The sequence below is a fragment of the Peromyscus maniculatus genome, chromosome 1 (genome assembly GCF_049852395.1).
Source record: "Peromyscus maniculatus bairdii isolate BWxNUB_F1_BW_parent chromosome 1, HU_Pman_BW_mat_3.1, whole genome shotgun sequence".
NCBI lineage: Eukaryota > Metazoa > Chordata > Mammalia > Rodentia > Cricetidae > Peromyscus > Peromyscus maniculatus.
Window position 1 is genome coordinate 133,485,553 of NC_134852.1, and position 13,182 is coordinate 133,498,734.

The 13,182-nt window shown below is 45.6% G+C and overlaps 1 protein-coding gene across 10 annotated transcripts in view; it reads right to left on the reverse strand.

The window, feature by feature from the left end:
* Positions 1 to 13,182, reverse strand: part of Arhgap17 (Rho GTPase activating protein 17) — an 87,775-nt gene that overhangs the window by 44,044 nt on the left and 30,549 nt on the right. For all 10 annotated transcript variants that reach the window (XR_013044713.1, XR_013044710.1, XM_076551839.1 and 7 more), the window contains exons 2-3: positions 5,426 to 5,465; positions 1,494 to 1,598 (exon numbers count right to left, since the gene is read on the reverse strand). Coding sequence is in view for 7 of the 10 variants with exons in the window: in XM_076551818.1 (XP_076407933.1) it covers positions 1,494 to 1,598; positions 5,426 to 5,465 (145 nt within the window). In the remaining 3 variants the exon portion in view is untranslated. The remainder of the gene's footprint in view (positions 1 to 1,493; positions 1,599 to 5,425; positions 5,466 to 13,182) is intronic.

Sequence of the window (13,182 nt, forward strand, 5' to 3'; positions counted from 1 at the left end):
TGCCAACAGCTGGGTGCTCCTATAGGCTCACTCCGTGAGTTCTGCCGTCCACGGAGGCTCACAGAGCTGAGAAAGCTGCTCTCCATCTCTCTTCCCACCCTTTGTCTTTTCCCATGGGGTGGAGCTATTTCTGTGCCCTTGGGAGTTGTATCTGTTTCCTGGAGCCCCTCTCCACGGTATCCGCTCTCCTGAGGATTCCTAATTTTTTTCACCACTGTCATGGCAACTCTTCTTGACTCTTCAAAGAGCCTTTTCTTTGGCACATTTGCTTGAGGTTGTGACAAAACACTAAGGTACGAGACATTTCAGAAATGAGGATGCAGACCCTTGCTCCCACTGCTGGCATGTACCCACTACCACCAGTAAGTCTCCTCTTCACAGCCAGGCACTGAGCCCTCCAAGAAGCCCACCTGACTACTTCCTCTGCTCTCTCCTCTCAGCCCTCCCACAGCATCCTATGCACGTTTTCTTCACTGTGTTGTTTCACAGTTACTCAATGGCAGCACCCATCGCCCAAATGGGCCATGAGCATTTATCCATTTTGTATCTCTAGCACTCGAACACAGTAGATATTTGATAAAAAAAATTTTGGTTTGTTTTTAATGAATAGGAGTGACAGTTGGGCAGACAACAGAAAAAGATGGGACATGGCTGTGTAAAGGACATAGATTTATTTCGGGACTGCTGGGTATGATGTGGCTGGACTGAGGTGGGAATGAGAAGAAGCAAGGAACGAAGAAGCTGTGAGGCAAAATGGGATTAGAATACAGAGTTTAAGTCATGCCAAAGAGTCCGGATTGTATTCTAGGCAATGGTAACCAGCAGACCCCCCCACTAGTTTTCTGGGCACCTCCATGTGTCCAGGTATGCTACCAGCACCACAGAATATTTAGCATCTTCCCACCTTGGCAACTGACTCTGATAATCAGACCGAAGACTGACTGGAAAGGATGAAAACCGGAGGCAGGAAATATGGTTCAGAAGGGAACCAGGATGACGGCCCACACAGTTCAGTTCAGGTATTCGTGATAACCAGGTCTCACCTTACAGAGCAGGTAGGGACGAGGAACTTAAAGATATCCACAACGAGAGTCACAGGGCTGACTAGCAAGGCAGCTACAGGAGGGCGGAGACAAGGATGGCAGGTCAGTGGTGCAGAAGGCAGGCTGGAGGAGGAGCAGTGGGGACAGAAGCAGTGCCTCCTGCCTCTGGGAGGCAGACCAAAGCAAGCAAGCATTCCCGGACCCACAAGTGTATGCAAATGTCCACTCAATTTACATAGCTGCAGAATCCTAACTGTTGTGCAAGCCAGGGAAGACCTTGTGCCCTGTAAGTAGCCGTGGGAAACAAAAGAAGGGTGACACAGATATTTGCAGACAGCCGAGCTCTTCCTTCTGTGATGTCTGGTGACTAACGAAGCCACAAACGCTGGCTTCCCGGTGTGTCACTGAACTGTCATTTGAATGCGGCTCCCAGATGCATCTAATACTCACATGTCTCCTCTCGGCATCGGTGCCATGCTGACCCTGGAAGCATGCTATCAAACGCTTATGCGAATGGTGGCACATCGACCGCACAGTGTCCAGGCGCCGTTCGATCTGTCAAAGCAGAAACAAAGAGCCATTTAAAGGTCTTAAGGAGAAATTTAGTGTCTTCCACGTTTGGTGTGTGCATGGAGGCAGGAAAAGCAAGCTGCAGTAAAACTCCACAGCTCTTGGGTGTTGACAGACAGCTCCTATTCACTCACACCATGGTTCTCGCTGCTGACACCTAGAGTGCTGGGTTGCAGGAGGCTGTCCTGTACACTGTAGTGTGTTCAGCAGCATCTCTGGCCTCTACCTATTAGATGCAAGGAGTACTCTACTCCTCAAGATGTCAGTATCTCCAGGAAAGCACAGAGCTGATTTCCTTATACTTAAATGTTCTAGACCCCTCCAAAGCTGAATCTCCTCAGGCTAAAAAGACAATCATGACTATGTCTATGAGGCCAAGTAGTGGCAGTCAGTTTCCTGGCCAGAGCACCATCAAAGTTCTGGTCCAATCAAACAAACTCCTATTTACAGTCACATGGGAAAAGTCAATAGCAGCACCAGAAGCATGGGCAATGGGGTTTTCCCCACAGGGCAGCAGACCCAAAATCTATGTAGCACAACCAAAACAAGATCAGTATCCAAAACCTTCTTCCACATTAGGTTTCAGATAGGTTTTGGTTCCTGTTTTAAAGGGGCCCCCTCAGCAGAATGGACACCCAGCAGTAAGAAATACTGATCCAGAGACCCACACATCTTGAATAGCCTCTGAAAATAAGACTGCTGGAATATAGCTGTTTATGGCAAAGAGGGCTGCTTGTTACAGGAAGGAATGCCAAAAATGTGTGTCCTGATGACTCATGAAGAGTGAGAGCAAGCCTCCGGGACGCTTTCTATTCTCATGAAAAGTCAGCAAACTCAAAGCAGAATACATTTGGGCCCCTAGTCTGCTTGGTGCCTGTTTCTCAAAGGTACCTGGACACTCGTAGCTTCTCTTCAGGTCCAAGCCCCATTCATCAGGACTGTGACCTGTAGACAAGTTGACATTCAGGAGCACGTGCCATAGCACCGCCCCATCTACAGTGGCCACAGGTCAGAGCATCAGAAACCCAGCAGTCTCCATCTGCCACAAGAGCAAATGAATCACTGGACTCCTGGAACTTTTTACCAACATGTCAACGCCATGAGGACAGGAACCCTGTCTGTTTTGTTCACTGGTCTCCCCCACGTGCCTGGTCCAGTGGCTGCCACAGGATCAGAAGGTTTCTACTTTTGACTATGGTGGACAAGTACCTAGTACTCTCCTGTGCCTGGTATTAGAAAAGCAACAGGGAATACATTCCAGTCTCTGCCTGCTGAGATTCACAGCCTTCTGGGGCATCACCATACTACTAAAATAAAAGGCAGCTCTGGCAGACAGAGATGGGGGAGAAGGCAGTGTTACCTCAGAGGCAGGCTAGCAATACATTGCTGGTGGCCTGGAGTATCGAACAGAGCAAAATCAAACCCCCTCTCTCGGGGTCCACTGTCAGGGCTCCCCACCATTTGGTTCATTTTCTCCTTAGTCCTCCCATTAGCCCATGGGGCAGAGACTGTCAACATCCTCACTGGACAATGGTGGAAACTTAGACACTGGGGGACTAACTCAACCCTAGGCCACAGGGCCAGTTGGAGGCAGACCTGGAAGTACAGTTAGCACTGGAAACCATTGTTTGTTTGTTTGTTTTTTTCCTCCTTCAAATTAGAAACAGCAGAAAAGAGAGAGGGAAAACATCTGTAGCACTTAGCAACAGACAACAAAGAACAGTCTGTGTTACCAAACCAGTGTGTTTCAGAGGGGGCAAAGCCTTCACAGCCCACAGACAATACTGGACAGCTACCCCTGAGTGCCATCAGGCCTCGGTCCTCCTCCAGCTGCAAGGGCCTAATCTCAGAACTTCAAGGATTAAATGAGATCATGTATATTACTGGGGCAGGATGGTATGAAAACCTAGCTAAAACTTGGCCAACACAAACAGTACTTCAGGAAGTCAGAAAATGAATTTAAGATACATGCCCAAAACTAAGAACTGTCAAGAATGTAATTCTTTAACAAATCTTTCTTGTTTTGTTTTCTGAGACAAGGTCTGACTATATAGCAGAGGCTGGCCTTGAACTTAGAACCTCCCTGCCTTTTTTTGGAAAAAAAAAAAAAAAAAAAAAAAAAAAAAAAAAAGAGCTTTTAAAAATGTACCATGCTAGAGGGAAAAACAGAGGCTTCTACTGCTGTAGATCTCAATTCCCAGCACCAAAACCCAGCTCAAGTGGCCCTCCACATCCATGGATTTAACACCATGGATTAAATAACATTCAAAGAAAAAAATTTTTTGCAAGATCATGTGTGTACTTTTGCTGCTGTTCTCCAAACAACACAGCATAAGAACTATGCACACAGCACTAACATCTTTTAAGGCTCTGTGAATAATCAAGAGGGATTTAAAGTACAGACGAGGCTGGGATGAGGCTAAGTGGCAGAGTACTTGCCCACTGTAAGTGAATAAATAAATAGGGATGCCATCAAAAGGATGTGCACAAGCGAAGTTCAAATGTTGCATTGTTTTGTATGAGGACATCCAGAATTAATCTGTCCACGGAAACCAAAATGGTGGCTGACACAATTTGAGATGTTTGACAGGCTGTGGTGGAAGGAAGCCCTTTCTGACTTCTCCCAGCTCCTTTTCTCCACGGGGAGGGATAGGCAGTCTTCTGGGACCAGACTCTTGGTCTTTAGAGCCTCACTTGAGTAGACAGACCGCTGTGTAAGCGAAGGAACCACAAGGCAAGCAGACAGGACGAACAGGTTAACAGACTCCATGCAGCCGAGGCTCGCCCACCCTGAGCCTTCTGCAGTTGTGGAGATGTGAACAGAGATGAAACATAAAAGGCCCCAGTGTCTTCTCCAAGACCAAAGTCAGGGAAACTTCTTGACAGATGGAATACAGTGGCCGGGGCCAAAGTCTCCTGGCAGGAAAAGGAAGGTCTGAGCTGACAACACGAAGCATCCCAGACCTCCAGGTGATTATGCTAGATCTGGCCATATCAACACAAGCCTAAACTCCCAAGACCCAAGCAGCCCAGAGATGGGGAGAAACAGCATGAACAAGAGAGGATCGCCAAAGCTCTAGGTTGGAGCCACTGGGGCCTCCAGCAGTGGGCAGGACCTGTCCCATCAGGGAAAACATCACAGCAGTGGATCAGAGTGGCAGCCTGCCCAGGGCCTGTGGCCAGGCCACCATGCCAGTGGACTGACCGGGCCCCACCCCATCCCAACACCTGGCACTTGGGAGCAGGACTAGCCCCATGTGAACTCCACAACATGACAGAGGGTTTCGGATCCCCTTCCTCTCACCATCCCATCCCATGCCTCACCGTCCCTATTCAACCCCCTGCTAATTAGTGATTCTCTTCCACCTAGAAAGAAGAAGTGAAAGGCCTCACAAGTGCCAAGTCTCACCATGTGTATGTCACCCCGGCCCCCAAGTCCCCCCTTCTAACCATCTCCTTCGTTAGGCTGGGAACACAGGGCTTGTGCATGCTAGGAAGTGCCTTACCAGAGTCACACTGCCAGTCCTAGATCTACCATTTGTTTTCATTTCATGTCTTTAAAGAGACAGTTTTAAGACTATTTTGACAGCCCTGGAGGTGAAGACCTCATCAGAGGCTAAGGCAGGAGGATTCAAGTTCAAGGCCTGGAAGGGCACAGAGTAAGTTCAAGGCCAGTCTGGGCCAAGCAGTGAGACCCTGTCTTAAAAAAGAAGACAGCTAGTGGTGTAGCTCTGTGGTAGAACTCTTGCCCAGCATGCATGTGGCCTGGGATGTGATCCCTAGTCCAGAGGGAAAAAAATGTATTTTGTTACCTGTAGCAGATCTTCACTGAGGACTTCTGTTTTCTCAGCTCTATGGGAAAAATGAAAATCAGAATTAGAAGTGCAGGAAAAGTAACCTGTGAAACTTAAATATGGGTAACTGGGGATTTCCAACTGAACAGGCAGGAGGAAATTTACATCAGAGGGCAACTTAAGCGAAACCAAACAAAAAGCCTGAACAGCAATCCAACACAAGAGGCCATGGTGTGGGGCAGCAGCCCTCAGCCTGCTGTGGAGAGTCACTCACAGCCTTTCTCCAGGGCTGGTCACAGAGATTCTAGACTGACTCTGTGTGTCCAGAGTGCGGCCCTGCATTATGGAAATCCACACAGGCGGTGCTTTGAGAACCATCTTCTGACGGCTCAACTTCAGGCACTAAAATGATCATCTCTAAGTTTTCACAGCCAGCCCTACGAGAAAAGTCTGTCCTAAATCTCCAAAGCTTGGGCCTCACACACCACAGTAGCAAACGTTCCTCCTTTAATTTCAAAGAGAAACAAAGCTAGTTGCCAGGGTTCTCTCTGTAGTGCTCAGAGCAACTACTAGATTCGCTGAACTTCACAGAGAATGGGATGCAGACAGCTATCAGAAGAAGGCATGCCTAGGCTGCTGGAGTACAAAGCTGAAGAAAACTGCCCAGAGACCCAATTGCTAAAGGCTGGCTGCCAATTTTAGGAAGGTAACTCTCAGTAGATCTGGCCTAGTTGGAGAAGCTAGGTCACTGGGCAGCCCTTGGGTAAGACTTGGGGATCCCAGCCCTTTCCCGTCTCTCTTGTTTATGTTTTTGTTTTGTTTTGTTTTGTTTTGTTTTGTCTTGACACCATGCAGTGAGCAGGTCTTGCTTGTATTCCCACGATATTCTGTGCCACCACAGGCCCAAAGCAACAGAGCCAAGCAACCAAGGACTTAAACCTATGAAGCCATGAGCCAAAATAAACCTTTCTTCCTTATTTGTTTGACATGGGTGTATGTGCATATGTGTCCATGTTCCCAAGTGTATGGAAGCACATGTGTGCACAGGTATACATGCATGTGAAAGCCAGGGGTCGATGCCTAGTGTCTTCCTCCATTGTTCCTCACCTTATATACTGAATCAGTGTCTCCCACTTGAACCCAGAGCTTATGGATCCAGCTAATCTAGCAAGGAGTCTTGTCCTGAGGATGCCACATCAGGCTACCACACTCACCAGTTTTTTTACCTGATGGCTGGGGTGCCTCAAGTCTGGTCCTCACAATCCCTTGGCAAGCACCTTACCCACTGAGCATCTCACCAGCCACTCTTTCCTCAAAGTCCTTGCCAGTACTTTGTCACAAGCAGAGAATGCTTTTCTCTGCAGTTCACAGGGCTGCTTATTGACATATAAAACCCGAAATTACTAGAGTCTAAAGTATTATTTTGGGATTGTGGTTCAATTAATGATTTGAGAAATTGTTTGCAATACCTACCAAATTTCCATTAAAAACGAACAAGGAGAGTTTCAAGGAAAAAGAAAATTCTGAATAGTTAGGGGAGTTTAGAAGAGGCCCAATGAACTAGAAATTGGAGGCCCTCCCTGACTTTCAAGACAGGGTCTCACTATGGAACACTGGCCCAGAACTTACTATGTAGACCTGGCTGGTCTCAAATTTAGAGATCCTGACTCCCAAATGCTGGGGCTAAAGGCGTGCACCACATACCTTGCAGAAATGACTTTTTTTTTTTTTTTTTTTTTTGCTTTTCCAAGACAGGGTTTCTCTGTGTAGTTTTGATGCCTGTCCTGGATCTCACTCTGTAGATCAGGCTGGCCTCGAACTCACAGAGATCCGCCTGGCTCTGCCTCCCAGGTGCTGGGACTAAAAGCGTGTGCCACCACCGCCAGGCAGAAATTACTTTTTAATAAACTATGGCAGAATGTAGGGCTGCATAATCTTAGTCTTGACCCAATATAAAAGAAGGAAAAACTGGCCAAAAAGTGAGGGAGACCATTAGAATGACCTGAAAACACGGCTCAGAGTAGCCCATGTGTGAGCAAAGGAGAGAAGTATCAGTGCCCCTCCAGCCTACGCTGGGGCCAGTGGCGTGTTTACTGCAATGGGCATTGCTACCGAAGATTCCAGCACCAGGTGTGACGCAGTGCCCCAGTTAACCTGGAGGCCTAGAGGAGTGGCTCACTTACCACATTCTGCAGGTCACCAGAACTCTGCCCTGATTCAAATGCCTCCCTGGACCAGAGGAGCAGAGGCTGCAGAGAGAGCCAAAGCCCCAGTGAGCAGGAGTGGAGCTCTGAACTCCATAAAGGAGGTCCAGAGCAGCAGTCAGCACTCTCAGCCTTGGCTTGAGTGGCTTGGACATTGCTGAAGTGCAGGGAAATGCAACAGCCCCCCCACACACACACACACTAGGAGATCAAGCATGTACTTCAAAAGAGGCCTGAGGTTAGTCTTGAGGGAGAGCACCTGGCATGAGACCCATCTCTTGCCAACAGCCTCGTCCCTCCTTTAGTAAAAGGCCATCCTGGATTGTATATAACTTTTCCTTTTTCCTCTCTCATCAGGACCCAGAAATCTGTACAGGGCCCTGTAAGCTTTGGTCTGAACCTACTTCAATTCTGAAGCTGCTTAGTCCCAAGGCCTATTAAACATTCTCACAAATCTAAAAGAAGGGAATAAAAGTGAGAAGAGCAAATCTGTTGTTTTAAAAAAACGAATATCTAACACATAATAAATAAGCAGAGTGAATCTTGTTCTAATCCCACTGTGGGCTTTCAACGTAACTTAGAGGTGTGCTTTAGCTGGTCCACTGTGTGTGGTTTTCTCCACTTCCTTGTTCAGTGACCTCCTACAGGAAGACTTGAAATCAAACATGAGGGCTGGGTACAGCTTAGATAAAGCCTGGCATACACAAGGCCCTAGGTTCAACCCCTAGGACTGAAAGTACAAAAACAGAAAAATAAATACAATACAATCACCACAAACAATTCAAATTACTGCTTTTTAAATTTTTGGTTGCTTGAAATTTTTTATTTTTAAGTTTGTTTTGGTTTTGTTTTTTGAAGCAGAATCTTACGTAGCCCAGGCTGGCCTCATTATGCAGTTAGTATGGTCTTGAACTTTTTTCTGGTCCTCCTGCTTCTACCTTCCAAGTGTTGGGACTATAGAGGTATATTATCATACTATCCTTTTTTAAATTTTGGAGATCTAGGTTTTTAAGACTTATATATTTATAAGCACAGTGATATAATAATGTGTGGGAGGCCAGCTTCCACCTTTTAAAAGGGTTCCTATGAGGAGGAGAGAGGGATAAGAAACTTTTAGATAGAAAGATAGTGAAGAGGAGAAAGAAACACAGGATAGCTTCGAGAGGACCTGGATCAAAACCCAATGGCCCCTTCTTCAAAAGGGCTTTTTATAACAATGCCAAGGGGCAGGGCAAAAGACCTCCCCCTTGCTAGATCAAAGCACACTGCACAACCAAGTGTAGACCCTTCCAAACACCTGGTAACCATGCCCGTGGTCAAATCATCACCTTATGCAGCCCTGCCTGGTAAAGTAGGCTTAGATTCTCAGACCCTGAGTAAGTTCTCACTAGGAAACCTCTGTGGGTCTCTACAATAACGACAAATAAAAGTAAGCAAACATAAACACAAAGCAAGTAATAACTTTTACAAAAAAACCCTAAAAATGAAAGGCTCATTAGGAAGACAGTCACAATACACTATACTGAGGTACAAATGATTAATTCTAATAATTCAAATATCAAATAGCAATATAGCCAAAAATTATACCATGACTGTACCGGGAGAATAGCGGAGCAGAAGTAGGGAGAGAGTCTACAAGAGTCCTCTAATCCAAGAATAGCAGTTTACACATACTGTTTATAAACACAAATAGAAGTCACTGTCATAATAAATGGCTGTAATTCCTTATTAGCTGCTTCTGGGGCTGGAGACTCTCTAGAAAAGTAGAGGGAGAACCTACTGTATTTGGTGACAAGTCTGTCTCTCTTACAATTACATGCCTCTCTCTCTCTCTCTCTCTCTCTCTCTCTCTCTCTCTCTCTCTCTCTCTCTCTCTCTCTCTCTCTCTCTCTCTCCTAGTTGTGTTGAAGATCAGGCTTGGGGCTTTGCAATCAGGCAAACAATTTATCAATAAACTATGATCCTCGCCCAAATAGTGGAGAGGCAGAAGTTGAGGTCAGGTGTCTTCTTGGACCTCCACCTTATTGTTTTGGATCAGAGCTCTCCAATTCTGCCAGGCCGGTCAGCAATCTCCACCTCCTCAACACTGGTGTGAACCACCACATTTTGCTTTTTCTGTGGGTGCTCGGGGAAATCAAATGTAGATCCTCAGGCTTGCACAGCAAGAGCTTTCAAGACTGAACCACCTCAACAGCTCACCCACCTGACATTTTAAAAACAGTGTGTTGCCAGACGGTGGTGGCACACACCTTCAATCCCAGCACGTGAGAGGCAAAAGCAGGCTGATCTCTGTGAGTTCAAGGCTAGCCTGGGCTACAGAGTGAGTTCAAGGAAAGATGCAAACCCTGTCTCAAAAAACAAGAAACAAAAACAAACAAACCAGTGTGTTACTTATATTTTTATATGGTGAGCTTTGTATGGTTAGAATTAGCTATTGCTTAAGGCAATGGGTGCAACTATCAGTATCTACAATAGCTAACAGAGTAACAAAATATTCAAGCCCTCAAAGTACCCAAAATAGAAAGGAAATCTGCAATATTAGTATCCTTTTGCCAAATTAACTGGATCATTTGCTTTAAATTTAGAGATGGAACGGCAGAGATGGCTCAGAGGTTAGGAACACTGGCTATTCTTCCAGAGGGCCTGAGTTCAATTTCTAGCGCCCACACAATTGCCTATAACTCCAGTTCTAGGAGATCCAATGCTTTCTTTTGGCTTCCTCAGGCATCAGGTAAGCACATGGTATACAGATATAAATACAGGCAAAACATTCACATACATAAAATAAAATAATTTAAAAATAAATGACTGAATTTATGGACAATTGATCTGTAAAGTATTGGAAGCTGAGAAATACAATGTATGTATTATGTTAAAGAGTTAACAACATACTGTTTAAAAATGAATCTGCCTGTTTTTGTCTTTGTGGATACTTCTTACTACATTTACAAAATTACTTTTAGAAAATGAATCAATGTGGATCTTAGTCAGATACTAGAGTTCACTGAAATTATTAAAAACGACCTAGAAATTAGGAAACATTGTTTTAAATTGCTTATTCTGTTTGTGGAGTGTAATTGGCAAATGAACAGCTTCCTCCACACAGGGATTCTCTGCTGGCCTGTGCTAGCTCTACTTCAGTTGAGAATCACTAGTGTCCTCACCACCAAAAATGGTCCAGTGATCCAGTCTGCCCTCTTAAGGTGATGATGGTCCAGGGCTCTATGCTCAATTGTTTTTCATTAGTGTATATTGGTGACACTGTCCAACACGTGTATAAAAGACTTCAATTTTACTTACACTACTCAATGTATATTCTCCAGCCCTACTTGGTGGTCCCTTCCTATTTCCTAACAGTCTCCTTTCTGTTTTTAGGAACAATTACTTAAGGCATTCATCTTTACCAGAGATGTAAAATTCTTACCTGGGAGAAGGCCAGCAATTATTCAGAATCCCGGCTGAAGTGCACACTCAGTACGGAAGCGAACCAGCTATAAAAATTTGCAAGATTTCCTAAGGTGTATTATATTTACTGACTAAAGTGCTTTCTCACAAGGTAAATGTGAATTGTGCAAACTCTGACTGATTGCCATTATCTTTAACTTGTTAGAACAAAGATTGGGTACAATGGATTGAACTAAGACATCTAAAGGTGGGAATAAAAAACAACTGTACAAAACAAGCCAATTGTACAAGATGTTTGCTAAGCAAGAGTTTTGAGCCAGACATCTTGCTACCGATTTCAACTCTGTACTGTCAGAGCCTCTTTGTGTTCAATGTTCTGTGCTTGAAAATACTCCGAAGTTTCCTGTCTGTAACTGGAAACAATAACACTCAGGAAGGAACTTCCCACTCGCCATGCTACTCGGGGGCTTGTTTTTTCCTATGCAGGCCACTCTGCCGTCTCACAAAGCATTCACATACAGCTTATTCCACACAGAGGATTTTTTCTTTTTCTTTTTTAAAATTTGTATGTGTGTTATATGCATGTATGCATACATGTGTGTATAGGGAGGCCAGAAAAGGACATCAGGTGTCTTCTATCAATGAGACCTGGAGGTCACAGTTTTGGTTGAGTGGCAATTAAGCTCCAGGAATCTGTTGGTCTCTGTGCCCCCTTACAGGAGTTACAGACTTTTATGTGGCTGCTGGGGATATTTAAACTAAGGTCATGTTTGTTCAGCATGTGCTCTGATCTGCTGAGCCACTGTACATCACTCTAAACTACTACCTCCCCAGGCAGGATTTTTCCCGTAGTTTTTCTGAAGTCTTAAGATTTCTCCCTATAGAACTCTCAAGGCCTCAGAGGGGTGTTGTGTGTGCCTTCACATGCTTTCCTGGCCCTGGATGAGGTCTGGGAACATTCAGCCCTCCAGTTATGGCCAACAGCAAGCTTTATTCAGCCCACTTAGTGGGCAAAGAGAAAAACATGAGTATTTCCAAACTGAAGCATTCAACTTACAAAAGCAGAAAATGCTCAGGGTGGTGCATAAAAACCTTCTAGTTGGTTTGACAATACTCACATGGAGTCATGGACTGATGTCCGGTGACACCCACACACCAAATGCCACTGTTGTAAACTGCCCTCTTGTCTCCTGCGATGCGCACCACTACACAAACACTTGCCTAGAACATCTGTTATGGGAACCACAGGCTTCCTAGTCATGGCTAGTGACCCGGAAGTGCACACTTGTGAGCTTCCAAGCACTGGGCACTGCTGCCCTGACTGTGGCATTCCGTCTCTGAGAGCAGCCACCACTCCTCCCGTGCTGCCCTGAGTGCAGAATTTACCTGCCACACAGCAGGGGCTGAGGGATCCTCACTGGATGATGGGTGGGTTCTGCCAAAAACAAACTTTTACTTCAAAGGAGGCAATAAAAGATTCCACTGGAACTAGGCAGAAAAGCAGACACGGAGTAGAGGACTGCCTGCCCCAGTAAAACCCACAATGACTAAAACCCAGCCAGGGCATTATTTTTCAAAGTAAAATTTTAAAAAATTAGGAGCAAAGAAATGAGGATGGTACTGCAGGCCTGAATCCAGTGCTCACACTGGGGAGGCAGGAGATCAGGAGTTCAAGGCCATCCTCAGCTAACAGCAAGTTTAATGCCAGCCCCAGCTGTATTAAGATTATATCTATCTTTCCCTGCGTTGCTCTAAACTTAAACTAGTGATTCCCAACCAGAAGTGACTGTCATGGTAAGGGTTACCAGTCGCCTTACCACCACCCTAACACCCTGAGGGCATCTAGTTTGAGCTTGTGCTGGGAGGCTGCAACTGGTGTCTGGAGAGTGGAAGATGTGTTGGCCAATCGTCCCAACAAGCTGTTTTCTGCTAATCAGTGTAGAGAACCAGGGTCAGAGTCAACAGCTTGCATTAGTTCCCCACTGCTGCTGGAACAGACTGCCACAAACTGAGTAGCTTAAAAATACACATGCATTATCTTGTCATTCTGAAGGTCAAAAGTTCAAAGTAGGGCTCACTGGGCAGAAATCCAGGTGTTAGCACTGCCAGGCTCTTTTCTGGACACTCAGAGGAGAATCCACTTCCTTCCCTTTCCAGCTCCTGGAA